Genomic DNA, 27,908 nt, shown 5'->3' on the forward strand with positions numbered 1-27,908 from the left:
CTGAACATGTGGATCTACACATGGTTCGCCTTCAAATGCAACTGCTGTGCTGCTGAAGCCCTCTAGTGGCCAAAGAAGGAAAGGGGGGGAAAAAATCAAGGAGGGGGATGAAATGGCAAAAGCCCAGTCTAGTAATGTATTAACACAGCCAATCCCGAGGTTAGCAGGGATTGCTAACCTGTGCATGCAAGAAAAAAAAAATTGTTTAAAAAAATTAGAAAGGAGGGAAAAAAATTGTAAGGCCATGTTGCTGCAAAAAGTAGACTGTCAAGTAAATTTAGATCAGTCACATGGAGAACCTGTGATGCCACCTCCACCAAACCCCAACAAAACAGAACGTATAACAATTTCTTCCATTAATTAAGAATAATTCACAAAATCTATTGTGCATGTGTCCTGGAATATTCTCACAAGAAGAAAAAAAGACTAAACATTTGATAACAATAATTACAATATCAAAGAAGCCAAAATTAATAAATTATAACAACGCACCCCTGACAAAAGCAAACACTTAAAAAAAAAAATATCATCAAAACCGAACAAAATTGAAAAAAAAAAAAAAAAAAAAATCTGGAGAACTAAAAACCACAAGAGGAAGAGGAAAAAGACCCAGGGTAAGCATGTGGAAAGAATAGACAGCATTTCCCTGAAGCACAATTATTAATATATACTTTCAATACATAGTTTCCTCATCATGTAGGGTGCAAACGTAGCACTTGGGTGGTCTTTCCACTTCACCTTGTGCTCCTCCCTCTGGAAAAGGAGGAGAAAGGGGAGAAAGCTGCTTGGAATTGACAGAATTTTTAAGGAGGTCAACTAGACAGGAACTTTAGGAGTGCAACAATAAGAGGCTTCTCAGCGACGCCGCAGACGTCAAATCTCTGGAGGGACATAAAACACGAGAGTTCTTGTCAGTTGTTAAGTTAGACAATGGCAGCATCGGAGTCATCAGCGACTGACAGCTCACCTGGCAGGGCTTCTATGGGTTGACTGGAGGAATGCAGCGTGCTGATGGGAGTTTCATTGTCTTCAAAGGCTACTCTGGTTCCATCTGAGCTCCCGTCACAATTGATCAAGACATTGTTACAGTCCCCCGCCTCAAGGAGGGGTCGAGACTTGGAGTGGCCGTTAAGGTCAATGAGCTCCTCAAAGCTCCATTGGTTGGATTTTCCATTGACTGTGGAGACCGACTTGGTAGAGTCTTGCTCATTCGTGAACTCAGAACCCTCGACAAGGCGACCCTCAGGTACTGGACTGAAGAAGGGGAACAAGGGAGAGTAAGAGATTATTATAGGTGTTTGTATTTTAATAGAAATACATCTGAACTAAAATCTGATTCTTAAGAGAGAAAAAAGATCTGAAATGTAATGTATTTTATGTATTTCTCTGTAAAATGTTAGAAGCCAAACTGTAAAATATGAGATGGGAGTCCTTGGCTTCACTAACATACCAAAACAGTTTAATAATGTGAGAAAATCTTGTCCCACCTCTGACATGTTAGCTAACTTGTAATACCGAGGTATTTTGTGAGGAAGAAAAGTGCCAACGATTTGAGGCAGTTTTAGATGACTAAACGTAACTCAGTTTGTGGGTTTTGTTGGTTTCTCTACAGTTGTACCTTTCTGCCTGAGTCTCATCTGTGCTTGTGCCATTGTTATTCTCCTTGTCTGTCTCTGATGTCTCGTCCGTGTGGCCCAGAGGCTCTTCTCGCTCTGTTGCAGGCTCACCGGAGGACAGACAGCTCTCATCTTTGTCAATCTCTGTTACTGTATTAGGGCGACAATGAAAACACAGATTAGACATGTCACAAGTCGCATAGAAATATATGTAATTTTACACAAGCAATATGCAAGTACATTGAAAGTAAGAAGATACATTCGCAGTTACAGACAAATAATGAAAGTTGCTCAGCATATTTAGATTCTTAGCTGAAAAAGACTGGAGAACTCTTACTTTTAGTTTCATAGTTTATCTGGTCCATTTCCTCATCTTCATTCTCCTGTGTGCATTTATCATCATCTCTCTACACAGGAGACAAATGTTAACAGACCTTGATTGTGAAGGAATTTTCCGAAAATCACAAATATGACCAAATGGGTTGACTGAATGTGAGCTCACCTTTAAATCATTTTGGTCCCCTTTTCTAGTTCTCTTCATTATTTCTTCAATTCTCTGTAACAGAAAGAAGTTAGGTTAGAAATTGATTTCTAGTAATTACTTTGCCAATGTGATCTGGACTCTTGGGTAAAGGAGAGACTGATGGTTAAAAAACTGACTCTCGATGTAACTTCTTGTCAAAACAAAATTATTTAATGACACGTCGATGAATCAAGGCCCAAAACAAAAATGTAAAAAGTTGATGCACCCATCATACCTTCTTCCTCTCCATACGCTCCTGTTGGTTCTGCTGCATAATGCGGTCTCTCTCCTGACGAACTCTTTCTGCCTCCTCCTGGGCTTTGGCCTCGGCCTCCTCGCGTTCCTTTTGGAGCTCAGCCTGCCTTTGTGCTTCCTCCTCTGCCAGCCTAATCCGTTCCTCCTCTGCTAGGCGAGCCTCTTCCTCTTCCCTAAGTTTTCTCTCCTCTGCAAGCTGCTTTTCCTCCTCCAGACGTTTCAATCGAGCCTCTTCTGCTAAACGTGCCTCTTCTTCTTTTCTCAACCTAAGATAGTCAAAAATGGCACTTCTTAATTTAACGTATCCTGACAAATGAAAATTATTCGTATTCATTACCAGTATGCCTCAGCCTGTTTCATTAGCTAAAACAATGGAAATCGCACATGTGGCTATAAAATACAAGCAGCTCCAAACTACTGTTGTTATTAAACAACTTTGTTGTCAATGGTATTACGCTGTGGTCATAAATGAGGTTACTCTGTCATATATAGACAAACAACACACAATAAAAACAATGATTTATGATGATAACTTGTGGAACAAACAAGAACACAGTTCCAGCAGCTCAAATAACCTTACCTCTCCTCTTCCTCCTTCTGTAGCCTAAGCTTCTCCTCTCTCTCTTTCTGCTCTCGCATCAGTCTACGGTTTTCTGCCAGGATCTTGGCAGCCTCAGCAGCCGAGTTGGTGCCTGACGTAGCCTTTGAGTCTGACAGGTGGAAAAGACAAATGCGGAGGTTGAGGACTTGCTGTCAGCTACTTTGTCAATGCTGTACGGGCCTGATTTACCTCAACTTTAACCTTTCTTCTCAAATCAAGCTCTGGCAGCACATCATCCCTACCATCACCAACCTTCATCAGCACATGGTAAAGTCCCATCCCCTCATCAGGTATACCTTTGCCCTCAAGTATCAGACAATGTCCATTATCATACCCCTGATTCATACTGGATGCCTTTTGAGGCCTGGACTACACTCTTGAATACCCTCTCAGCGAGGATTCGCACTGCTACTTCTATTGTGACTTCCAGACAGTCCTGAAAACCAGCGGCTCACAAAGCTCACAAAGAATTTGTCATCACAGAAAAGACAGAAGCAGAACAGTGAAGAAAGTGTCTTGATAAAGTTCAACTTGAATCCCAGAGTATCCCTTTGCTTTGAGTGAAGTACTCTCCTCAGGAATTCATACATGAGGTTAGACAACAAAGGTTAACACATCAAGCCATTTATCCATTTATGTTTTGGGTGTATTGGGTGTATTAAGCAATAGTAATCAATGTGACAAATCTATCAGCTGGACTGTTGAATAAACCCATCCTTCCATTTTCTTAACTGCTCATAAAACAGCCATTGGGGAGCCTATCTCAGCAGACACAGGGTAAACGCCGTTCATACACTCCTAAAAATAAATGTGCAACCTAAACTGGACCATGCTTTTAGAGCTTTTAACACACAGTGGATATCTGGTTGCATGTAAATCCATATGAAAACGATTTTCCCTGCCAGGAGGTGGCAGAAGAAACAGCAAATCCAAATGTCTAAAGCATGCGACTCCAGGTGGTAAACGCTACCTTTCTGCTTCACCGAGATTTATTGCAATATGTAAACACAATCCCAATAATGGTGTGTCTACTAAAATAAAATGACATGTTATAAAACCATGTTCAGTGATTGTGATTCCCTTGTGCTTAAAGCACAAATTCTGTTTGCAGTTTCCTCTGAATGCAGTCAATGAAGCATGTGCCAATAACTACGTGCAGGACAAACAGTCTTTTTGCAGAAGCAACATTTTTGAAAAAAAGGGATATGTCATTATGACCTGGAGGTAATCACCTGGAACTAGACGTGCTGCAGTACATTAGCCGAAAACACTTTAACTTAGTGACTTAAGACTTAGTTTGGTTTACAAAGATATCATCTTGTCCTGCTTTACTGGCTGAAATGAAATGTATGTCTGAATACAGTGAACAAACATCCTGGTTTGCAGGATAATGAACAGTCTTGGCAAATACTGCTACCGACTGCCAGGTGACAATAGCTGTTAAGTCACAGTACATAAAACAATCTTTCTCTGTTAACTGCTCACCATCTTTGTCTTTGGTCTTGCTGGAATCAGAGGACTGTTGAGCCACAGCTTGAACAGGACATAGATCTTTGGACTTGGAGTTCCTCTTTCGTAAGGTTGGTGGTCCTGCTGGAGCGAGAGGCTTCTGGATGGGTGGGGGTTTGGTTGATGCAGGCTGAGGAGACGGTGGGCGTTGTTTCATTGCGCCTGGAGAGGCTGGGCGCATCTTAGGGGTTTGCCTGCAGAAGAAATTGTGTGTGCCATCTTATTTTCTGACTTAAAACCAAATGAAAATGCATGTGTTTCATAACAAATCCTGTGCAGGAGTCTTACTTGGGTGCTGAAGGCGAAGGAGTCCTCTTTGGACCTGGACTGGGGGCAGGCGACGGCGAACGGTGCCGACCTGGAGTGGATGGGGAGGCAGGACGTTGCCCCACAGGTGATGTTAACTTCTTATCTTTCTGTAATTTCACAAAAAAAAGGACACAAGTGGAGACAGTATTAATGAAACCACTCTCAAATAGGGTTATTCCAAGAATGTAAAACCAATTCCCACAAAATCCTTTGTGTATTATGAAATATTTATAGAACATATATAAAAACAAAGCTCTTTAGTGATAATTTAATTCCCCCCCCCTCAAAAAAAAGCTTCTACTTTGTAACAAACTCCTCACCGTACTCTTTCACTACAAATCTTTGCAGATTACTTTTGCTGCAGGTCTTGAAAATTAACTTTAAAACAATTACTGGTTTGTATTGAGATGTAATACAAATATAAGTCTTTGAATTCCAACTATCCACATTATCCATTCAGTACATCTTAAGGAGAGATGATAACATGATGGTGAGAAAAGTCAGAGGCTTCTGACATTGGGTCCCACGGTCAGGGTGGGGTCTGCTTTGCATGGCCTGATTTGTCCATAATCGGGCCACTGTGAATCCCTTTGTTTCATACTATGACAATGAAGCCCTTCACAACCACAGCGAAGGAGGAAGAAAGCCAGGTTGAGAGAGAACCAGGCACGGCAGACCAACAAGTGAGACCATACAGATAAGACCCTCAAGCATCAGCAGTATGAAATTTTGCCCATGTTTAAATGAGTGACCAGCAAAGTCCAAAGAGCAGCTGCATGAGTAACATTTCCCTATGGTTAGCATCCTGCAGAAGTACTTTGACAGGCAAATGTAGCAGGATATATGCATATACAGTGACATGAAAAAGCATTTTTTGCATATTTGTCTTACTTAAATGTTTCAGATCAAACAAATTCTAATATTAGACAGAGATCACTGGTTAGTTATCCAAACCTAACTGGCTCTATGTGGAAAAAGTAACCCACCCTCCTTTAAATGATGAGATGACTGTAATTAATCACATTTATGAAAACCTGAGTTTATTTTCTCTAACTACACCCAAGCATGCTTAATATGTCAGAGCTGCTGAACCAAGAAATCATTTAAATAAAAACTGTCTAACAAAATAAAGTGGGCTAATAAATTTCGAAAAGCAACACACAGCGCTGCGATCTAAAGAAACAGCCGAGAAAGAAAGTTATTGACAACTATCAGTCTGGAAAGGGTTGCAAAGTCATTTCTAAGGCTTTGGGAGTCCGGTGAACCACAGCAAGAGCCATTATCCACAAATAAAGAAACCTCTACACCTTCCCAAGAGTGTGCGACCTATCACAAATACTCCAAATGTGCATTGACGACTCACTAATAAATCAGGAAGGGGGCAATTTATTTCCCATGCCACTCTGTTGCACAAATTTTAATGTAGGAAAGTTTTCATCTTCTGTCAACTCCCTGCAGCTTCTGGATACAACATGAACAAATATGAACACCAAGCACAGCACAGACTACATAAAACCTACCACCACCACAGTAGAACAAACACTGACACTGCACACACAAATATCACACAGATTTATTAGTACACTAAACACACAGTCACTGTAGATAGCACTACTTGCTGTGCTCCCTCTTTTTCTGTCCATGATTTCCAAACAAAATGTAACAACTTTTCCACAGAAATAAAACCATAGCTTTGCTACACATGGGTTTTTTAATTATATAATATAATCAAAACTCCATTAAATTATTTCAAGCACATCTTCTATGAGCAGAATAACATACCCTGTCGTTCTTATAGTCACAAACAAATGTGTAACCTAAATGTGTCAATGATCACTCGGAAATTTCGATATGGATTAGGAGATGCCAGCTAAAGCCCTACATCCAGGTTACTCCATCAGCAAATGCAAAGTGATACTAAACAAATCGAACATTATTTTTCAGTTTTCTGACATGAGAACATTTTTTAAATTGAGATCAACGATTAAAAGCTAAGTTCAGTTATTAAAACGAAGGTGTTCATACCATCGAAGGGTCCAGGGCTCCATCGGCTGACACAGATGTGGTCATGCTGCTCTTCTGTCGGTCGCTGCTGCGGCTGCGCACTGGACCACGGGGTGGGTGCAATGGGCTGGCAGAGGCTGAGCGAGGACACAGGTGACACTCTGGTAAAGGACACAGTCATCGCAGGACCATGGGAGCACAACCAATGGGAGGAGTGATAAGCGACCAAATTGGGCAGCAAAGCAGCAAAAAGCAAAAGGAGTGAATGATTAAGAAAAGAGGGGCAATACAGAGGTAAGGTTGGGGAAAGAAGGAATGAGGAAGGGATGGAAGAAATGAAAGGTTTTTGTAAGGAGAGAGAGCACAAAAAAAAACAAAAAAGCGACTTGTTAGATATAGCTCATTACGCAGGGAATAGCTTAATTTCTGAAACTCCGGACGGGCTGGAAATTACTGGAGACACATAACAAGCAGGGAGCAACAATGTGGCGAAAAACCCAAACACCCTGCAGCTTCTGGATACAACATGAACAAATCTAAACACCGGGCACCATAAGCACAGCACAACACACATTACGTAAAACCTACCACCACCAAAGTAGAACACACACTGACACTGCACACACACAAAAATCACACAGATTTATTAGTACGTTAAACACATAGTGAATGTAAATAGCACTGCTTGCTGTGTTCGAGTACAGTAACTAGAGTATGAGTAATATGCCTTTCTTTTGTCATGCTGTAACTGTTCCTAATCAGAGAGAGGCCGACCTTTCAAGTTTCAGGACAGGACTGAGAAATAACTATAACACTGTAATGGCAAAGGCTCTAACACACTGTCTTTAGCAATTAGGTTAAGTCTAGCCTGCAGTTAGAAGAGGAAATGGTGCTGTGCACTAGCTTGCTGTGTCAGATTGAGGGATTAACCATCATAATCCCAAGACCCAAAGAACTCTCCCTGCCACAGCCTGTTCACTAAATTCATTCAGAGTTTATACTGCGCCGCAGCAATGACTATGAAACCTACCCTGTAATGAGCTGCTGCTAATGTGGATGAGTCATGCTTCTACTGGGGCTATACTTAGCAGAGGATCTATACCTTCTAACAGGTTTGTAATGGCCACTCAATACTCAATAAACGTCACAGCCTAAAACCAACACTAGAAATGCAGCTGCAGCTTTGAAGTGCTTTACAGTACACTCCCCTTCCTACCTATAAAAACACACAGTCAACCAGGGAAAAAGAGGTATTCATTACTGTGGTTGTATGTTAATCATTGCAGGCTGTCAACCACTATAGAGCAATTGATCATTACCACCACAGCAAAAAACTTATTCACATTAAGGCATGTCAGTCATCGAGGGCGACATAAAAACCCACACAGGATGCTTTAAAGCATCCATAATATCAACACATATTATGCCTCACTATGAGAACTCATGGAAAGGCACAACAGACCTACTTTGATGTAACAAGAACCAATAGGTAAGCAGCTTAGAGTAAATCTCCTAGTGTGGACCCTGAAGCTACTCTGAGGCAGAGAAATGCTCCTGACCAAGACTGCCCTGCACAGCACAGCACAGCTCCGCTCAGCACACAACAACCGATTGTATCAGATTTGGAAATGCATGTAAACTAAACGTGTGTGAGTATGTCAGTTTATTTGTTAGAATGGAAATACACTTTCTCATGCTATTTATTATAATTAATTACTGTGCACACGTTAACATTTGATCACTACAACTGCAGTCAAAACTCTGAAGCGACCAATCACTTTGAAAAGTCCAAAAGTGCATCTGGGCAGTGGAATGAAATTATCTAGTTAACCGATAATGGGAATACCTAGGTTGACTTTTTACTGATGAAACGAGAGGGTAACCAGGTCTGTCCCTGGCCAACTTTCCTCTCTTTCAGGGTCTCCTAAGCGGAGGTTACCTGGGGCATCTGTTCCTTCAGCGGACAGGGCGGCAGCGCTCTTGCTCCTAGCTAGTGAGGCCTGGGTGGGTGTGAGCAGGCGACTAAGGACCCCTCCATCCACAGTAGTGGCCAGTGGCCTGCGAGCTACACGTCCGAAAAAAACAGATCACCGGAAAAAAGCAAGAGAATGTAAAGGCCAAGATAGAAAGAGTGGATGAGAATGGGGAATAAAAGTAAAGAAACAAAGTTCACCATGTGATTTAACAAGAGAATCAACATACAGAACCAAAGGTAATGGCTCTCGTCTTAGATAGGTTCCTTATAAACTGTCTTTATACTTTCATAAATATAGAGTTAAAGAAGGATACTCAATAAAAGACAGTACATAAGGTGACCGTGGAAAAGTACTGAGACTGATAAAAGAGTTTGCCTGGTAGGTGATTAGTGAAAAGCTCATCAAAGTAATGGTTCCTTAGGATTTGCTGAAGGGAAAAACAAATTATGAAATGACTTTAAAGCAATCAGAAGAATAATACTGGGTAAGAAGAAGAGAAGAATAAACAAAAGAACAGTGACCATGTCTATTACAGTGCTACATCTAATGCTGTGCAATGTTCTCTATTGTGGAAATAGAAAAAACGGTCCAAATTATTCCTGCAAAGAAAGAGGATGACTACAGCCCTTCTAAAAGCACACTAGCTAAGACACTAAGACAACTCCCCATTAAGGCTGCTGCTGATACTTAAAAAAAAAAAATGCAACTGAGAAATATTTGGAGCTTATAATAGGTTGTTTCTGCTACATGTACCTAAATGTTAGCTCTTCAAAAGGAGATTCTAGATTCTCACTTCCTTTTATAGCCCCTTCCTGAGGAGACATGTGTTGTTGACAGACCTGATTTTTGTTAATCATTTAGTGGCTGCCCGTTGAGGCTGGCGACATGACTTCCTGCCGTTTCCTACTCTATATCCAGGTCATAATTTCTGTAGTTATTTTTGTAATAAGGGTAGAATTATGAAAAAAAAACTATTTAAACTCTAAAATGCTGATTCAGTATGGAAGACAGCTTATGTGTTGTGCTACTGCTCAGATTAAACACACAGAACATACATGAATAGAGGACAAGAGCTTTTTTCTTTAGTTTCATACATACAAAGAGACTGGTTTGGCTACGGAACAAATAAAAGCACTGGTTGTTAATAGCAACACACAGAGTACAGTGATTTGCTTAGGTCATTTGTGTGCTCTGTGGCTGCTATGTTGGGATGGCACAGACACACACCGCAATGAAGCACGAGTGACTTAAATCCACCTATGACGTCATGTCGGAGGGAGAAAACAATCAACACTTTGTGACAACAAAACAATACACAGTGTTAGTCCAAGCAGAGCACACAACAGACACTTCCTTAGTGAACACTTGAAAAAAATGAAAAGATAAAAAAATAAAATACAAAGGGGGTTAAAACAAGATTCACTTCCAGTGAGAAATGTGACGTAGAGCAGCATCAGCTAGGTCAAGACAGCAAAAAGGTTAAAGGACTGATGGAACAAGCATAACATTCCCAGAAAATCAAAGACAACTGGCAGTGTAGAGAAAACTGCATCTGACATGGGTGTAAATGAGCATTTAGGTAAATGAGAACATGAATGGAAAAAAAGGCCATATGCAGCAAGAAGATCCAGCATAAAAAAAAAAAAAACCTTGAACTTCATAAGTCTGAAAGGAGATAAATGAGATTTATTATCCCTAAAAGCTCTTAGCAGCAGTCAGCGTTGTTAAGGATTTAAACATACAAGAGGATTCAGAATGATGAAGTAGCATCAGAGCCACATGCTTATTATTTAAAGAAAGATGCATGAGTGTTGCATGCTGATTGTTCATGCTAGCCACCTTGATCATCCGTTGTCCCCTTATCAGGCTTTGCAGGGGTCTGTGCTCTGCCCAGACTTACTCGCGTAAGGGAGGAACTTCTCTTCTTCACAGAACGGCCTGGGAACATGAGAGTGGAGTTATAGCCAAGCAGGCACTGGGGGAGTCAACAAGGAAACCCTTAAGAAAGTCTACAAGTCATGTGCACTTTGTTTTGCTTTATGTGAGTCACCGGGTTAAGGCTGACAGCAGCTGATGCCCCAGTTTAAGAGATGAAGCCTTGATACAAAGACGAGCTTCAACTTTTCCATCTGATCACACTAGCTCATTCTCCCTAAATCAGAGCTGACTATTGTAATACTACTTTTAGCCTCTTTAAGTGTTTCAACAAAATAACAAGCAATAAGCAAATCTTCAGTGTGCGTGTCATGCATAAGACACAGCTGAGTATTTAATAAATAATGCATTATTTTGACAAATTGTGTATTTAACACAATATTGGTTATTAAAGTATCATGCGAGATGAAGAGGGGATCTTTTGCACCTGTCTGTTCCACCTGAAGCTTTTTGTCGTCTTCCTTACTGGCCTGATCAGCATTGGCATTGCTAGGTAACCGGTTACAAGATGAACTCCTTGGCTTAACACCTGAGGGACAATGATGAAATAACCCAAAGGTGAAATAACGAGACTAGCTTGTAACTGGTACACAACATTCTGGAATTAATTCATATATTGTATTCAGAGTGGTGGCATAATTTATTATGAAACAAGCTGAGAAGTAAAGAGAAACCAGTTATGCTGAAAAGGAAAATAAAAATGACACTGTCAGCCTGAAGAGGCTGTGAAGAGATGTGATTCACCCATCTGCATTGATTATTTCCTGTAGAAATCAAATACCCGTTTCATGATTGATTTTTTTTTTGTACACTTCTACTATATTCTATGTGAATCAAAACAGGATTGAGTATATTGTAACAGAAGAGTGACAGCTCTCTATAATACAAGAGAATATTCATGAACATCATCGTTTGGTGCTCAGCAGCCCTTAAAACTATTTACTGATTAATGAATCCGAAGAGATGCAGTGAATGTATGCAGAAGAACTGGGCAGTATCTGGAATCAGGAATGAGAAACAGATTAAAGCAGTTTTACCAATCCCTCTCTGCATCAGTGAGTCTGTTAAACCCTGGATATGAAAAAGGAGAGGGGTCAGAGTTCATTCCGTTTGTTCCATTTCAGAAATGGTACAATACCTGAAAAAGCTCATTCATAAATATTCTCACACACACACACAAAAACAAAACACTTTTGTTGGTTAAGTTGCAGCACTGGGTAGGATGGAAGCAGGGAGGAAGGAGGGGAGGGAGGGAGGCGAGGAGACTTACGTTTGTCAGGTGATTTGAGGAGGGTGGCAGATGAGGAGGATAGGCGTTTGCTCATGCCAGCCTCAGGCGGCTGTTTCAGGTTTGTGGTGGATGTGGAGCGCTTGTCCACTAAGAGGGAGGAGGAAAGACAGACAAGGGAGGCGGGATTTAAACCGGAGGCAAAAGGGAGGGAATTTAGGTTTACAAAAGGGAGTAAAATGATCTGCTGTATTTCAATACCTCCAACAGGCAAAGGGCTATAAGTTAATACACCTGAAATAAAAGGACACAAACTATATTTGTCTTTGGGGATGAATTTTCCTATTAACTTAATTGATCATGCTATCGTGCTACTAACAAAATGGGCATTCAGCAACACACCGAATCGACAACAGTACATGCCATAAGCATAAATATCAAAACACAGCCACTGTGATTTCAGAATCAGGCATTGCTGTTAGTTAGTAAACAAAAAAAGGTTTATGTTGAATCCCTCCAAGAGCAGAGCATAAACATATTGTCTGTGCCAGATACAATAGTGCTTTCTTGGAATACCATTCAAAGAGAAATTATTGCAAAGTCACCCATGTGATCTTGAAATGCACAACAATAGGAATGAGCAATTACAGCCAGAATTCAGGAATAAAATGGCTTTTACATTTAAAATCCTTGAATATTAAAAACTATTTGCATTCATGTCCTTACTTCAGGCCTGTGGTTTTTTTTTTTTATATAGATTTTCTAGTTCTTATGATTATAAGCTGTGTCCATACATATGTCATATGTCAGTTAAGGCAGCTTCAGAGCATTAAGGATAGGTTGACTGCCTTTGCAAAAAAATGTATTGGGTATATAAAAATTTGTTGATTAGTTACAATGTCAAAAACAACAATGGAAAAAGTGACCAGTAACCAAACCTATAGCTCAAAGGCTCTAAAGAAAAAAATATTAGTAAAATAACAAACAAAAAACTGCATGAGGTTGGTGGAAACAAAGGTGTTGGGAGGAAGCATTGCCAGTGCATTTGGAGAGCCAGCGACTACCCATGCTGTGAAGCTACACCAGTGAATTAAATATTAACAAACAAAACCTTGATGACTCCTTGGTGGCTTTTCTGGTGAGGGAGAGGAGATAACTATAGTTACTGGAGATGAGGCACCGGCATCAGAATCTCCTGTGGGAAAAGACAGCTCTCAGGAAAGAGCGATAAAACATATGACATCATGACATATCCTTCAAATAAGTGAAAGAGATGAAGGTTAGAAATGGCTGATAGTCATCATCCTTCGCTTGACACAAACTGTTCAGATTATCATCTGACCGGACTATCATCACATACACCGGACTGGTTTGATTTTCTGGTGGACACGGTAAAATGAGGGCTGAGAGGCTGTCTGAGAGGGCTTTGATCAGACAACAAGCAAGAATGCTGTGATGTGGGTAAACTAACTGCCTACGACTCAACTGGTTTTATCGGTTGTTTGCATTAGCTGCTGGAAAAAAAAACAAAAATAAAACTGCAATGAACCGCTTTCAGATTTAGGCCAAATTTCATCCCAGCTGTGGTGTAGCACACAATACACTGTGAACTATCAAGGACGAACTAAAGTACCTGTTCGTCCATCTGAGTCTGTGGACAGTCCTCCCCAAGACCATCTTTTCTGCCTCTGCTCGACTTGCTGACTACGCTCCAACGTCCGCCTCATCACTGCCTCATAGTGCTCCTGAGGAGAGAAAAAATGCAAGTCATTTGCAGCTGACTAACATTTGAGCCTAAAACAAAACAAACAGAAGATGATCTGTAGCTTTCATAACTGTATTACAATTCATGGGCAACTGCGCGGTGATGGTCCTTTAAAAATATGAAGAAAAACAGTGTAAGCTGTGTTCTTATGTAAATTAGATTCTTTTAGTCACAAATGTCAGCTGAGCAGCAGTGAGCGCTGCTGAATAGATCACATTACTCTGCTTCCACCCGTGTTGAAGCTACCTTTTCTTCTTCCTGTTTCTGCTTCCTCTTCTGCTCCACAGCCAATCTTTTCTGCTCCTCCTTCCTTCGCTGTTCCTCAACCTTTTTCTGACGCTCTTCCATCTGACGCTCCACTTGCAGCTTGGCTTTGCGCTCCCGCTCCATGATCTGAGATTCTCGTAAAGCTGGCAATATGAGCATGCAGTACAAAGAAATCACTCGTCAGTATGTTGTTGTTTTTTGTTTGTTTGTTTTTTGTAGCTTGCCTCCACCAGTGTGTGAATGCGAGTGAATGAATAGTGGCATTGTAAAGCGCTTTGGGTGCCTTGAAAAGCGCTATATAAATCCAATCCATTATTATTATTATTATTTGTACTGAATTAACATATTACGGTAGTAAGACCAAACTAAGTAAATGAAAGATTTCTATTGGTGGGTTGCAGCTAACAGCTATATCCAATTGTTAGGTATTTTTGTTTAAAATGAATAAAACCATTGCTCATTTAATAAATTCAATATCAGATTATTTGAGTATTTACTATAGTTCTTTGGCTAAAATATCTTAATCCCAAAACTGGGGTTATCCTCTTACCCTGTTGTCTCTCTGCCTCCTCACGTCTCTCTTTTGCCACCCGCAGTCTGTCGTCTGTTCTAAGTGTGGCACCGTCAAGTACTGCAGGCACACGTGCATATGTGGTTTATAGGTAAAGCATGTGCATGAATACTTACACATATAACTTGATGGTGGATTACAATGCAGCATAGCGTAACAAAGGCTTTGTATCAGGCAGGCAGATGTGTGCATGTGACTCATTAATGAGCTTTGTCAACTGTTACGGTAATAAGGTGATGACTAAGATTTACCTGCATTAAGCCACACTGAGAGGATGGCAGAAAAGGATTGGGAGTTGCATCTAATGTTTCAGATTATGGACGACAATAACCTCACGAGAGGGTAATATCTGTAATAACCAGTTTAATTCTGTGTCAAGATGTAGTGTCATTTACCTGGCCTGCACCCCTGAGGTTTAGCTGGTGTGTTATTTGTAGGTCCTGGGCTGTTTCCCGCCAAGCTGCGCCTTTCCTCGGCTTGTGCCTGTGCAGCTGCAGCTGAATGAGAGAACAAACAAGTCCTTTTACACAGCTTGTTCAAGGCAGGAATAATGTGCCACTATTTTGCCTATTCTGCATAAAGTGTATGCAAGGCAGAAAGAGGTAGCAATGCAACACTGTTGCGCTTTTAAAGCCAACAGTAGACACAGTAACAGCACCGATCTGATGTCTGCATAAAAGGTAGACCCGCAATGTCGTGTTATACTTCCACCATCTCTGATTCCACATTGAGAATTGTGGGAGAATTACGCTGGTGTGGTGAGATTTGGACCGAATAAGTGCATCGTTCACTACCATTTTAAAGATGGCCTTTTACAAAAGGGAGTGGCCACTTTTAATATGTCAATTCCATTTTGGATCATGCGTATAAAAACTCCAGATTCAGAAATTCAAATGATTTGATTTGAATCAATTAGGGCTGCCACAATTATCAAAATCGTCAACGACTGATTTAATAGTCGACGCGTCGTTTGAAGCTTTGTAAGATCATAAAAGACACAGGAATAAGTAGCAGGATTTAAGAGTGTAATAACGGACTGAAACAGAAGATGGCAGCACTGCATGTACAAGGATGCCACCTGCCGTTAAACCCCGAAGAAGAAGAAGCTGTGTCCCAGAATTCATAGCGCAGCCCAGCTCAGTTTCCAACAATGGCGGCAGCTAGTTAGTTTTAATATTACTCTTATTATTCTTTCTGGGTCACAAAATAAACGTTTAACATGTTTTCAGGCGAGAATGTAGCTGTGTAAACCTCAAATATCTGCTCAGTTTATCAAGACACCACATATTTTCAAAAGCGCTCCGACGTTTTCGGAGACGTCTGTTACCCACTAGCTCGATAGCTAGCCGGGGGCTAGGTCACTAGAGCCCGTGAGGACACCGGACTCCCGGCAAATCGTTTTCAAACCCACTGCCGTCTTTCGCTACTCAGGTTAAATATATATAAGTCACTTAGATAACTTCAAAATGTCATTATTTGGCTTTTTTTTAGTATTTTATTTGTTCCTTAGTAAATCGGTTTGGCTGAGATTAAAGTTATAGTTTTTGCACAGCTGAATAAACGTCAAGAAGACAGCTGATTATCAGAAGTGTGAGATGCTCGAGAATTTACTCCGGTGTCCTGTTATATTTTAGATAGCAAGGAGTTTATTAAACTTCACCAAAACAATCTGCAAATTTCATTAAAATTTAATAAACTATCATCTTGTCTTTATTTTTAGTTAGCACATACCTTAAACACTTAAAGCTGTAAGCTAATGATAGTTATATAAGAGCAGATGCTGCTGGTGCAATAAGCTGTAAGTTTTACTCCAATGGATGATGATCTGATTAGTCGACTAATCACAAAAATAATCGGTGACTAGTTGACTATCAAAATAATCGTTTGTGGCAGCCCAAGTATCAATTAAAAGACAGTGTGATGAGGGACCAAAAGACTAATGTTATACAAATTGTATTTGTTTCCATGACACACACAAAGAAAAAAAACCCCACACTTGTATTCCTAATCACTTATCCAGCAACAGGAAACTCAGGACATGTCAGCAGTACCTTGCAGGGAATACGGCTTCCACTGGTAAACATCCAAATGTTTGTTAAATACCAGTTACGTTTTGGCTAAGATTTGGCACTTATCTCTCAAAAGATGTTCAGATAACAGAACAGTTTTTGGTTGCTTTGTCTTAGTCTGTTTGGAGGTCTATTTTAGATAGCAAAGGGTCCTTGGCCCCGACATTGATCTAAAAGTTGAGCTTGATGGCATGCAAGCACCTTACAAGGGGGCAATACTAAGGCCCAAAGCACAGCAAGTACAGTCTGTTTAAACCATTAGTTCAAACCAAAACAATTTGAATAAGTTGTTTTTTGTTCTGTTTTGTTTGCTTTCCATATGAATGGTAAATCTGGAGAGATCTAATAGATCTGAAGCTATACAACAATCCAGTTATTCAACCATGTTTGTGGTCAGCTGTGTAGTTATTCATACAGTGCTTTCTGTGACAAGCTTCAATGATAAAGTAGAATAAAGCCCTTGTTAGCTTCCTGGTATACAGCATGTGCGCCCACAGGTGTACAAAATTTCATATAAAAATATCCAGAAAACATAAAACCAACTGATGACTAATTTCCACATGTACCCAAAAACACAATCATTGCTTTAACAGTTGATGTGCGTGCAGTCTGTCCTATAAAAAGTCTAACTCCAAGAGAAGATCAGCTCTCCCATCAAACTATCGCAGGGTCAATAGTCCTTTCTTCAGCCAAAACTATTCATAAAAAAAAAAGTATGGTTAAAGGACAGAAAGTCAGGAAGGACGCACATGAAGGACATGATCAAGCTTTATGAGCTGTGGTATCAGTTACCAGTTTCTTCCCTTCTTGTTGGCATTATATAAATGCTGACAAAGAGCAAAATGATAGTCCTGTGACTGTGAAAGCATCTCACCGTCTCCACTGCAACTAAGCAATCCTATTGTTAATCTTAAAAATATATATTTTCTATTATGAAAACAACTTTTCATATGCTTTTTAAAAAAGATCCAGAAAAGACTCTCTCCAGGTTTTAACACAAGCAATTTATCTCATATGACTAATGTCATAATAAAGTTAAAATGCTGGAGATATTAGGAAAGCTCTGGAGATTTCTTGTTGCAAAGGAGCTCCTTAAGTACTAACAAACTGGGACCTTATAAAAATGATTGTCCAAGTGGTGCAATAGGATAAATAGAGCCAATAATTGTTTAAGGAAGCAACACTGTTGTCGCACAAAGGTATTCTAAGTGACTGACGAAAAAATGTTCCTGATCTTGTTAGACTGCTCATGCGAAAAGCATAGTACTTTTTCTTTGAATTAAAAAAAAAAACAATGATACCATCAAGCAAATCCAGTATTTATTTTCCCATGTTAACATGAATCATGTGTCCTTATTCTAAATCTATTTTCATTTAGTTGGTGGATAAAGCAAGATGCTGGTCTTTACCGTCTTCTATGTATTACAAATAGTAATTTAAACGCACAATTTTTCAATTATTAACTGCCGGCTGCTACCCAGATGAATGCATGGGTTGAGGAACCCATTGTCAAGTTTAATGCTACTCAGATTGCTTCACACTCAAAACCTCCATGACTGAATCACTGCCCATCCTACACAGAGCTTTGCAAACCTACGTCTACATGAGGTAGCCATCATGTGGCGTACTGTCAAAATACTTGGAACAACCGGTAATGTGGGCTACTCTCAGTTGTCTTTGTGCTGTTGTTGGCCCTGTTGTTTAACCCTATGCTGCTGAGAAGACAGAAGTCATAAGATACAATGAACTATTCGGTACTGATACTTAAGTAAAAATGGTTGTTAAAAAAGAATGAAAACTGTCCCCTGCACGCATTATCTGTGCTTTCCATGTGTTCTTTTTTATCTTTGATGTGTTTTTGCTTTTCTTCCTCTTTGTGATCAACTCAGCTATTATTCTCTTTCCGGTTTTAGACAACTTTTGAACCAATCAGTATTTGAGCTATGCAAAGCATCATCATGACAGGCCACGCACCAGCACCTCAAACTCACTGAATGCTCACTGAATTCTCACAACCCTCATAATCCCACATTATTTGCCACCAGGGTAACACATATATACTATAGACAGCTTTAAAAGAAGCAGCCCCAGAGAGATTGAATTTAAGAAAACAAAGCTTTTCACCAGGTTGCTATGAGCAAACCACTCACCCACCATAGACACTGAATGGTTTTCCGAGTGTAGCATGTTCTCCTTGTATAGAAATCAACTCTACAAGTATTACCTTACTCTGTAAGGCAGAGAAGACAATGGACCCTTCTTACACAATGCAACAGTGCCAAACTTAGCAGTAAGAACTGTTGACTTAGTAGAAATTGTTTACCTCAGTGAAGCAAAGGAAATTAGACCTGTCAGGTTAACTATTCATGCACCAATTATCCAAACGGCAACCTCAATGCTCTCCAGTCAGAGACGTTTATGAAGGGTCGAAGTGTGCAGCTGGTTCTCAGATGTTTACAAGTCACTTCACTTTTGTACTCAGACTCTCCTCTTCATTCCATTTGGAGAAGTCAATAAATGACGAAAGATTTGACTGCACTTTAAACAGTTTTGCTGTCACACAACACGTAGCAGATTACTCGTAAATAGACAGAGGATTCATAAATTACTTATCAGTCACTATTTTTTTGTCATTAGGCAACAAATACTTGGCAATCATACAATTCCACAAGGAATACAGTAATAGAAAATCTTTATTAAAGTTATAGGAGTTTACATTATACGTTTGGTTACTAGTGTCTAAAATATGGATGACTGGACACTGATGAAACCTCTATAACTCTACAATCAACATATTTTTCCCTATTAGAGTGAAAAATCAGAAAAAAACAATGGGGTACGCCGTCACAAGATAACTGATATTAAGTTACAGACAGCAAGGACAGGTGAAGTGCTTCTCATTCATGCTTATGCCTGTATCAAGGATCATACTGACTCAGAAATTAGATGAGTCATAGCTACAACAAAGAAAAACAAACCAAGCCTGAAGACTCACTCAGGACTCAGTGTCAAATCATATCAAATTTGTAATTTGCAATTTAAAGTGTTTTTATTAACAGTTAATGAAATGGTGGTGATATAACAAACTGCAGCAGAATAAGGATATGTTTATAAAGCGGGTGATGAAATGCTATATTTATATAAAACAATGTAAACAATTTAGCTGCTAATCCAAGCATGAAGTTTGACCTTGGTCATTCTGTAGTAGGTTTCATACTTCAAGATTGTAATTTCAGGAAACTGTACTGTCTGCAAAGAGGGAAGTATGACAGAAAGTGCAAACTGAGGAGGCAGCAGCTGTTAAGCTAAAAAAAAAGAAAAAAAAAGAAGTCTACTAGTGTGCAGCATAATCACCTGTAAAATCAATTTTTACTGGGTTTTTGGCTTCCACAGTCACAGTAGTAGTGATGTAGTTTTAAGGAATAAGGAAAATATATATAAATACATCCAAGCAAGAGATGCATCTTGGAATAAAATGAGACAAATCTCTGCTATCAGACACATTCATGTGTTGATTAAAGTGCTTTCATGAGATTGCGAGAAGAGACACTGTTTTCCCAACAGACCTCAAGAGAGCCAGGTGTGCTCATAGAAATGAAAAGAGCCAATCAGAGGCACTCACTCATCCCTCCATCACTATGGAGATTTGCACACATTAACATACATCATCCCTGCTACACCACGACTCAGCAAAACCTTAAAGACATGAGACGGAGCATGTTTTTTTTCCTCGCTCAGAATGTGAGGCAGTAAAAGCAGTCGCCCCGTGACGAGTCTGCATTGGGTTACAGAAATATTTGCATGATATTTCTGAACCCATCTAAATGGATGGCACATAAATCCTACATAACCAAGTAAGCTACTGGACTCATCTTTAGCATTCATTGTCAAAGTATAACTATCATCATTATTATCATCATTATTATTATTGTAATACATGAGTATTGATGGCAATCAACAAACATGTAAATAACTTGATTAAAATATTTTTGGAGTCCTTCTTGTAAGTTTAAACTTTTCTAACAGTCACCGGAGAAGCATTTTAAACATATCGAATCTTGTGAGCCAGGGTTTACAAGCTCATTTAGTCATAGATTCACTTACTTTAATGCAAAAGTATGTATATATATGTATTTTTTATACACAATCCTCTTTACACTATCTGAAATGCTTTGTTGTAACTCTTTGAACTTTCAAATCTCTTTGCAATTTGAGAGTTCAAATGTTGATAATGTATCAGTGTTTTCTGGGATGACCATTATCAGGCCAAAACCAGAAGAATGCTGATGAGCTGTCTCAAACGGCACATGCAAGAGATAAAAGCTGTGGATGACTGCTTGTTCAAACTCTGTTTGATAGATTATATATTTTCAGAGTGATGTTTTCCTCAATTGTTTGGAGAGGAATTGATAACTGCAGATGTTCTGAGCAAGAATCACCGGTAGCTGAAAATGTGGGACAAAAAAACAAAACAAAACAAAAAAACAACCAACAAGCAAAAAACTGCAGATAATATTTAATTTCCAAAAACAGCAATCATAAAGTCTAAAGTTGTGAATTTTAGCTGGTAATTAATCTAACGCTTAACACTTAGGGGGTGGGGGGATAGAGCCTATCCCAGCTGTCAGAAGCAGGATATGCCCTGGATAGAGCACCAATCTGTTGCCGGGTTAACACAGACAACCACTCACACTCACACCAGTTAAACGATCCCTATGCATGTCTTTAGGCTGTGGGAGAACATGCAAACTCCACACAGAAAGACAACATGCTGGCTTCAAACCTTGCTGTAACATAACACTACCAGCCACGACTCCACTGCACTGCCTACTCTGTAACATATTACAAACATTTAATATAAATCTGCACTTCTGTTGTGATGCTGAATCTCTAGCATTAGAAAGAGCAGATATACTTGTCGACTGAATATGATTTGCCTTCTTCTGATGGATTATTGTGGCATCAGTAAAGACCACCAGGGGGGCTGATAATGACCCAGCTCTGCAGCCCAAACAAAACAGGAAACAGGCCAGTCAGCCTTGTATCATAACAGTCTGAGGCAAATGATAGTTCTCTTAACAACAAGAATACTCATAAGACATGTTTTTACAACTTCCATCACATATTAGTATAGTGGACACACAAGAGTCAGATCAGTGGATCAGGGTTTTCTTTCCATGGTTCCTTTCAACTGCACTCTTTATTGTGCCCTGCAGCATGGTGCAACTAAATAGCTTGCTGCACAGGAAGTGCCTACGTTGCTAAATATAAGGGTGGATTAACATTTGATATTGACTACATGGCCTTGTAATTCCAATTGATCACTATCAGATGCAAATATGCAGGCAAACATGAACCTGAACCACTGATTACTTTATTTTTTTCAATTAATTTAATTTTTTCAAAAATTCAGAAAATTATCATATTTGACTGAAAGGTTACCAACACAATGAGCCAACCAACACAAAATTTCAGGATGGATGACACAGCTGATAGATGCCTAAGAAACACGCACGCACAAACACACTAAATCTTCTATGGGATTACCAAGACCTACTCATGTAAAGGTAAGCCCAGGCTATTTGTAGTACCAGCAGGATGATGATGACAACTTTCCAAGAGAGTCTCCCGCTCTAAAGTGGACCATTTTGTCTTGCACAGAAAAAATAAACATCAACAAATTTAATCATTCTCACATCCACTATTTTTAATAATTATATACTGCTCATATCCTATAGTGTTGTGTTATTTTTCAGTCCTATAGGGTTAAGCTAAAAAAAAAAAAAAAAAAAAAAAGCAGAAAATATAAATATATACATTCTCTAGATTTCTAATTAAACCCCAAGAAGTACAGCCAAGTCGACCACACTTTAAACTATACAGTTTAGAAGACTTATTGAACCAAAACATTCTTGGTGCCAAGAGTGTGGAACTAATGTTCATGACTATTTGAGGAGTGACTATCCACATCCGCACCATTGATGTGCAGACATTGAAAGCAAAGAGCATGTGTTAGCTTTTTGAAGTCTATACATTTTGTTATTTTTCTTCTTTGATAAGCAAAAATATGTTTATTATTAGATAAATTAATCCATGACTTTTTGTAATTTTTCTGTGGTGGAAGAGCCAAAATCCCTGAATATCTGACATTTACTTGTTGTGTAACATCTCTTGAACCCTTTATTCATGCGTTTGGTCTTTGTTGCTGTGTGTAGGTCGAGAACCATGTTGAAATAAGCTCTGACATGTTGCCCAAACACACAAAAACTTTCTATTCAAAGACTTTCAAGAGGGGACAATTTGGAAATTTGTCCGTAAGCTATCCCAGCTCACCAAAGCTGGTAGAGAATCCGTCTTTGTGGAGATGGAAATATTAGTGTTAGATAACATAAAATGAAGTACCAACGATATATAAACATACAAACTAACGCCTCATGAACTAAACTACCCTGGGGTTAGTCTAAGGTTAGTTATAGTCTATACAAATTAGCATGTTTTGCTATTCAAATCATTTGGTACGTGCATACACGAGTGTGGAAAATGTAACACATCCTCTCAATCATTTTAAGAGGCAAAAATCAAAAGATGGGGCACTTCTGCTACACAACCAGAGTTAAGTGTTCAAATCCAAGAAGCTACACATCAAAATTGAGGGTGGTTCATTTCCTCCTTTGGTTAAATCTAACCCAGTTCAGAAATACTTCTCATGCTTTTAATTCTGCTGCAGCATGTGTTAAGCCAGGATCCGGACAACCTTGCAGTGTTACTTGCAGCAGTGTGATCTCGCTTCATAATAGCAGGGTACTTTTCTCCTTTCTCACATTCTTGTGGAAATGACCATGTACATGAGCTAGATTCCTAGCATTATTTTATTATTGTCAGTCCTCCACTTTGACTGAAGGCTGAAGGACTTTTGCTGAAGACATGTTTTAACTCCTCATAAAGCCTAGGACACAAATGCATACCTCTAAACTTGGTAGAAATATTCATTAAAAGAAAAAAAAAAAACCAACCAAAAAAACCCACCACAGAACTGAGGGCCAGACTGAAAACACTGAATGGAAAAATGAAAGAAAACAGGAAGAAGAACGGCACTAAAATGTGATCCATTTGTTGCCAGGAGTAAAACATGCCTACACCCAATCTGGGTATGTAGAAAACCCTTTTTACACTAAAACAGTTTTGTTTTTTAAAACAGGAAAACAAAAGGCTTGACTGCTCAGCCAGCCATAACAAACCATGCATTGATACAGGCAGATACAAACACAGTAAACATCCACGTCCAAATCTGGATGGCCCCACTGATAGACTTCAGCTTGTACATAGTGCAATCTCCAAAAGGCCAATGTGCATTTTGCTTAACAGAACAGTGGGCGACACATGGCTGCTGGTCCAACCAAAACTATAGTATCAGTGCATCTAAGCATTTAAGGAAAAACAGCTACACAGTCCTGAGAGAGCTCAGGGCTCAGCGTTTGACAGTTTGACAGTGCAGCTTTATCTGAAATTCAGGTCAGACATTGTTATAGTTGCCCTCCCTGGAGCGCTAAGGGGGTTATGCCATATGTCAGCAAATAAGCATGAATGTGGGACAATGAATGTGGGAGAGGGAAGAGATCACTTAACATAAGATAAGATGAGTTTCAAGCAGGAAGCTACAAAACTGCTGATACACTATGAACCGCCTGATCCACGGGTGGAGAAAATAAATTGCCTGCTGGTTTCTGTACTGGGCATCAAATCAGCTCGTGGCTATTAGAAAATGCATGACCCGATCAGAAAAAGCTTCCTGACAAAGATCAACAGAAGATCACGTTTGACAGGATTCTCGGAGCGAAGAGCAACGACATCCAAACCAGTACTATTTTTACCAGTTACACAGAAGCTAGCTTAGTTTACAAAGGATTTAGAGGACGCCTATCTACTCCGATATACTCATATAAAACCACTTTCCTGTACAACGTTATTAATTTGCGTGAAAGGTGACAATGCAGAAGTAGTGGCATGTCAACCGGGTCTCGGGCTGCAAGACGTATAGTTGCAGCTTTAGCTGAACGTTAACTGCACGCATTTAACTTACAGCGAGTTAGAACAGTCCATTTGCTTCCCTTAAAAGTTATCAGCACAACCATCAGCTAACAAAATCAACCAAACGTGTAACTTTTAATGTGGGAAGAAGTTGCAGATATTTTCCGCGTCCATACTCGGCTCATAACCGGGCAGCGAGCTAACGTTACTAGCTAGAAAAGCTGACCGCTCAAACAACCCGGTCAGAGGCGGCAGTTGACTGCAAATGTTAGAAAGTGAGTGCAACACCTTAAGACACAAGCGGTTCACAAATAGACACAACTGCCAACATATTTCTTACCCATTTGGGCTCTCAAGCCCTTGAGAGTCGAAGCACCCTCCGCCATTTCTATGAAGTTTTCCTTCTGTGTGTTTTTTTTTTTTCTAAAGCAAAGGCGCGTAACCCAGCGCAGCCGGTAGGACTCGGACACCACGGGGACGTGGACATCAAAGATAGGGCGAACAAATCAGGATGTCTCACTTTGAACAGAGTCGTAACAAAAAGTGACTTCCGATGTAGTCAGCGATATGCAAGTATCTTTACCACTCTACGTTATTCTACCTACAAGATAATGAATCTAGTCCTGTTGTCCACTTTGAATATCGTTATGGACCCTATAATATATTTGTTTTAAAAAACCAAACTTTTTTTTGAATGTCAATGAAACATTTTAGTGTCAGTGAGACGTTTTACCTGGATAAATGAAGGATATATAAAACTCACTTTGCCAAAAAAAACTGATTACAGGTTCTACCCTGAGACAGGATTGTTGCTTGTGGTTCAGAATAACTTGATATAATTCATGACAGATAGTTTGGACATATCTTTCATAGATTATAGGCCAACACCTCATTTACAACCGTTTAAATACATACTCTAATGAATAATATCAAGTCAGTTTGAGTCAGAAACAACATTTCTGTTGCAAGATAAAAGCTGAAGTATACAGGTAAAAAGTCGCATTGAAGATAAAAATGTCTTTTTTAAGACAAATCCAGAGGACATCAGAGACTGCAACACATATAACATCACAGTTCTATCCAGATCATTGAAATGGGGCAAACTGTTTAACAAACAAAGCTATTAGACGTATAAAGGTAATTAAAAAAAAAAAAAACACAGAGAGAGAAACATCGGAAATCACTTGTTGGCACAACAGAACCAACAAAAGAAGAAGGGACACGATATTAAAAATGCTCTGGTAAGGACAACCAATGAGATTGGACAGTAACTTTATAACGTTGATGGTTTTAGAGTTTATTTTCAAAAATAATATTTAGTGCCTCATCTTTTCACCAGACGATCGTGGTGTGGAGGCGGGGGCTGTGGGGCGCCAATACTTACAGATTACGTTTCCAATTACAGATGCGAGGACGTCACCTAGCGTTCATATGGGTACTTGCTGCATGCTGATAAATGTAAAGTTTATCCACAAGAGCTGGTGAGAATTCCAAGGTATTCAGGTATTAGGTTTTAGAGGCAATAACTAAAATAGCGACCACTCGAATGAAAGAGAAAAAGGCCCCGTTAAGCATAGTTTGTTAATGATGTAGAATATTTTATCCAGGTTTTGGAGTTTCTTGTTGTTTTCAGATTAGAAAAAAAAGACTTCAAACTTGACTGAAGTTGTGTTTACCATTTGCTTTTGAGATGGATTTGGAGAGTAGTGATGGAAAAGATTGAATACTCACCCAAACTAATGCTCCGAAGACTCTGAAGATCTAGAGATCTGGGAAGCTGGTAAGTTGGCAAACTTCTCCCAGTGAGCGAATAACACAATTTCTCAGGGCTCTCAGTTCTTTCACTTACCATGAACACTGCATCCTCTGTCCTGGTCTGTCTCACATGCTTTAGCCAGAGGGCTGCTCATCATTTTACATGGTAAACAGGAAATAACACTGCACGTAGGGTGCCTTTGCAGTGACCTGGATATCTAACACTCAACGGAGAAATAAATACTTTTCTCACTGCGTTGTTACAGTACATGATCTATTAAATATATATATTCGACTGAAGACGAGAACCTCAGAAAAGTCAGTAATCTGGTATGATTTTATTCCCATTAATACACCAATGCATCATTTCACTCAAAAAAATGTTCCTTTAATAAAATGTCATGCTTTTATGTCTCAATGGTAGGTGTTAGATTGACTGAATGATCTGGTGAGAGTCCTGCAAAAAAGAGCAGAAAGTCTCTACAACACTTGCCACCCTCTGGATCTTTAAGACATTATTGTTTTACCACAGCTCTGTGTATCCTCTTGACAACTGCAGAATTAGGCAAGAGTGCAGCAGCCTGGGCCAACTGGGGCAGCAATGTGTAGGTGGAGGTCCGCAGGTACTGAAAAAGTTCCTGGAAGCCTCGGATATGAGGGATGATCTGCGGTGGAACACCCAAAGACTGTGCCAATCTCCTTAGAGCTTTGATGTTGTCAGCAGAGTCAAGCAGGATAGACAAGTCCTGAACTGAGTCGTAGTCGAGCATCTCAATCCTCTGTCCTGCACAACATCAGCACAGTACAAGTAAAATCAGTGGCGTACCATACTGAACTCATCCTGATAGAAAACTTTAAAAACTTTAAAAAAAGGACCCTTTTTCAAATACATATATACATCCCCCTCTTGACCCTGCAGCAGTCTTTAGCCTTCAAGCTCAGGTCCTGAGACCTGGGAGCTTGAGTGTCCTGTGCAGTATCTTTGCTGTTCCTAGGACTGTGTTCTTCTGGACAGAGATCTCAGTTGTTGTTCCCTGGATGTGCTAAAGCCACTTGCCTTGCTTGGGAGTCACTGCAACAAGTGCTCCGATTACCACTGGGGCCATTGTTGCCATCACCCTCCACATCTTCTCTTGATTGTCTCAGGGGCATCTTTACACAGCCTTCATCTGGAGTCTTGCCTGGTGTGATAGACCCTAGCCTTTTTGGATGTTTTGCTGAGAGCTTGTTCCTTTGCTGCCATGATTAGTGTCTCTATGCTGTCTTTCAGTCCAGCTTTGTCCAGTTACTGGTACGATTTCTGGATGTCAGCCACTTCCTCTATCTGCCGGTGGTACGTACAGTGCAGGGCCCTGTCTTTCCACTATGGTTCTTCTCCTTTCTCTTCTGATTTCTCAGGTTTCTGCTGCCTGAGGTATTCACTAAGTATCCTGTTGGTTGTGGCCATCTTCCTGATGGACTCATGGATGTTTGTTGTCTCATCCTGGACAGTGGTTC

The 27,908-nt window shown here is 39.8% G+C and overlaps 1 protein-coding gene across 12 annotated transcripts; it reads right to left on the bottom strand.

Moving 5' to 3' along the window:
• On the bottom strand, nucleotides 1-26,523 carry map7d3 (MAP7 domain containing 3). Of its 12 annotated transcripts, none has more exons than XM_042220844.1 (20): nucleotides 26,388-26,523; nucleotides 14,955-15,056; nucleotides 14,539-14,619; nucleotides 13,968-14,131; nucleotides 13,590-13,701; nucleotides 13,068-13,151; nucleotides 11,999-12,106; nucleotides 11,156-11,257; nucleotides 10,633-10,731; nucleotides 8,757-8,882; nucleotides 6,839-6,954; nucleotides 4,793-4,920; nucleotides 4,481-4,698; nucleotides 2,975-3,104; nucleotides 2,375-2,660; nucleotides 2,119-2,172; nucleotides 1,954-2,023; nucleotides 1,619-1,766; nucleotides 968-1,254; nucleotides 1-881 (listed from the first exon to the last, which is right to left on the bottom strand). In XM_042220844.1, exons 1-20 carry the CDS (start codon nucleotides 26,506-26,508, stop codon nucleotides 874-876), a joined length of 2,544 nt encoding a protein of 847 aa, XP_042076778.1. In that variant the 5' UTR covers nucleotides 26,509-26,523; the 3' UTR covers nucleotides 1-873. The 12 variants fall into 12 exon arrangements, with proteins under 12 accessions (XP_042076778.1, XP_042076774.1, XP_014189613.1 ...); XM_042220840.1 differs by having other exon boundaries at nucleotides 6,839-6,978; XM_014334127.2 differs by lacking the exon at nucleotides 26,388-26,523 and adding an exon at nucleotides 24,997-25,141 and having other exon boundaries at nucleotides 6,839-6,978.
• Between the last annotated feature and the right edge of the window lie 1,385 nt (nucleotides 26,524-27,908).

This window comes from Haplochromis burtoni, unplaced genomic scaffold, assembly GCF_018398535.1.
Source record: "Haplochromis burtoni strain Fernald_Lab_line unplaced genomic scaffold, NCSU_Asbu1 Contig_4, whole genome shotgun sequence".
Taxonomy (NCBI): domain Eukaryota; kingdom Metazoa; phylum Chordata; class Actinopteri; order Cichliformes; family Cichlidae; genus Haplochromis; species Haplochromis burtoni.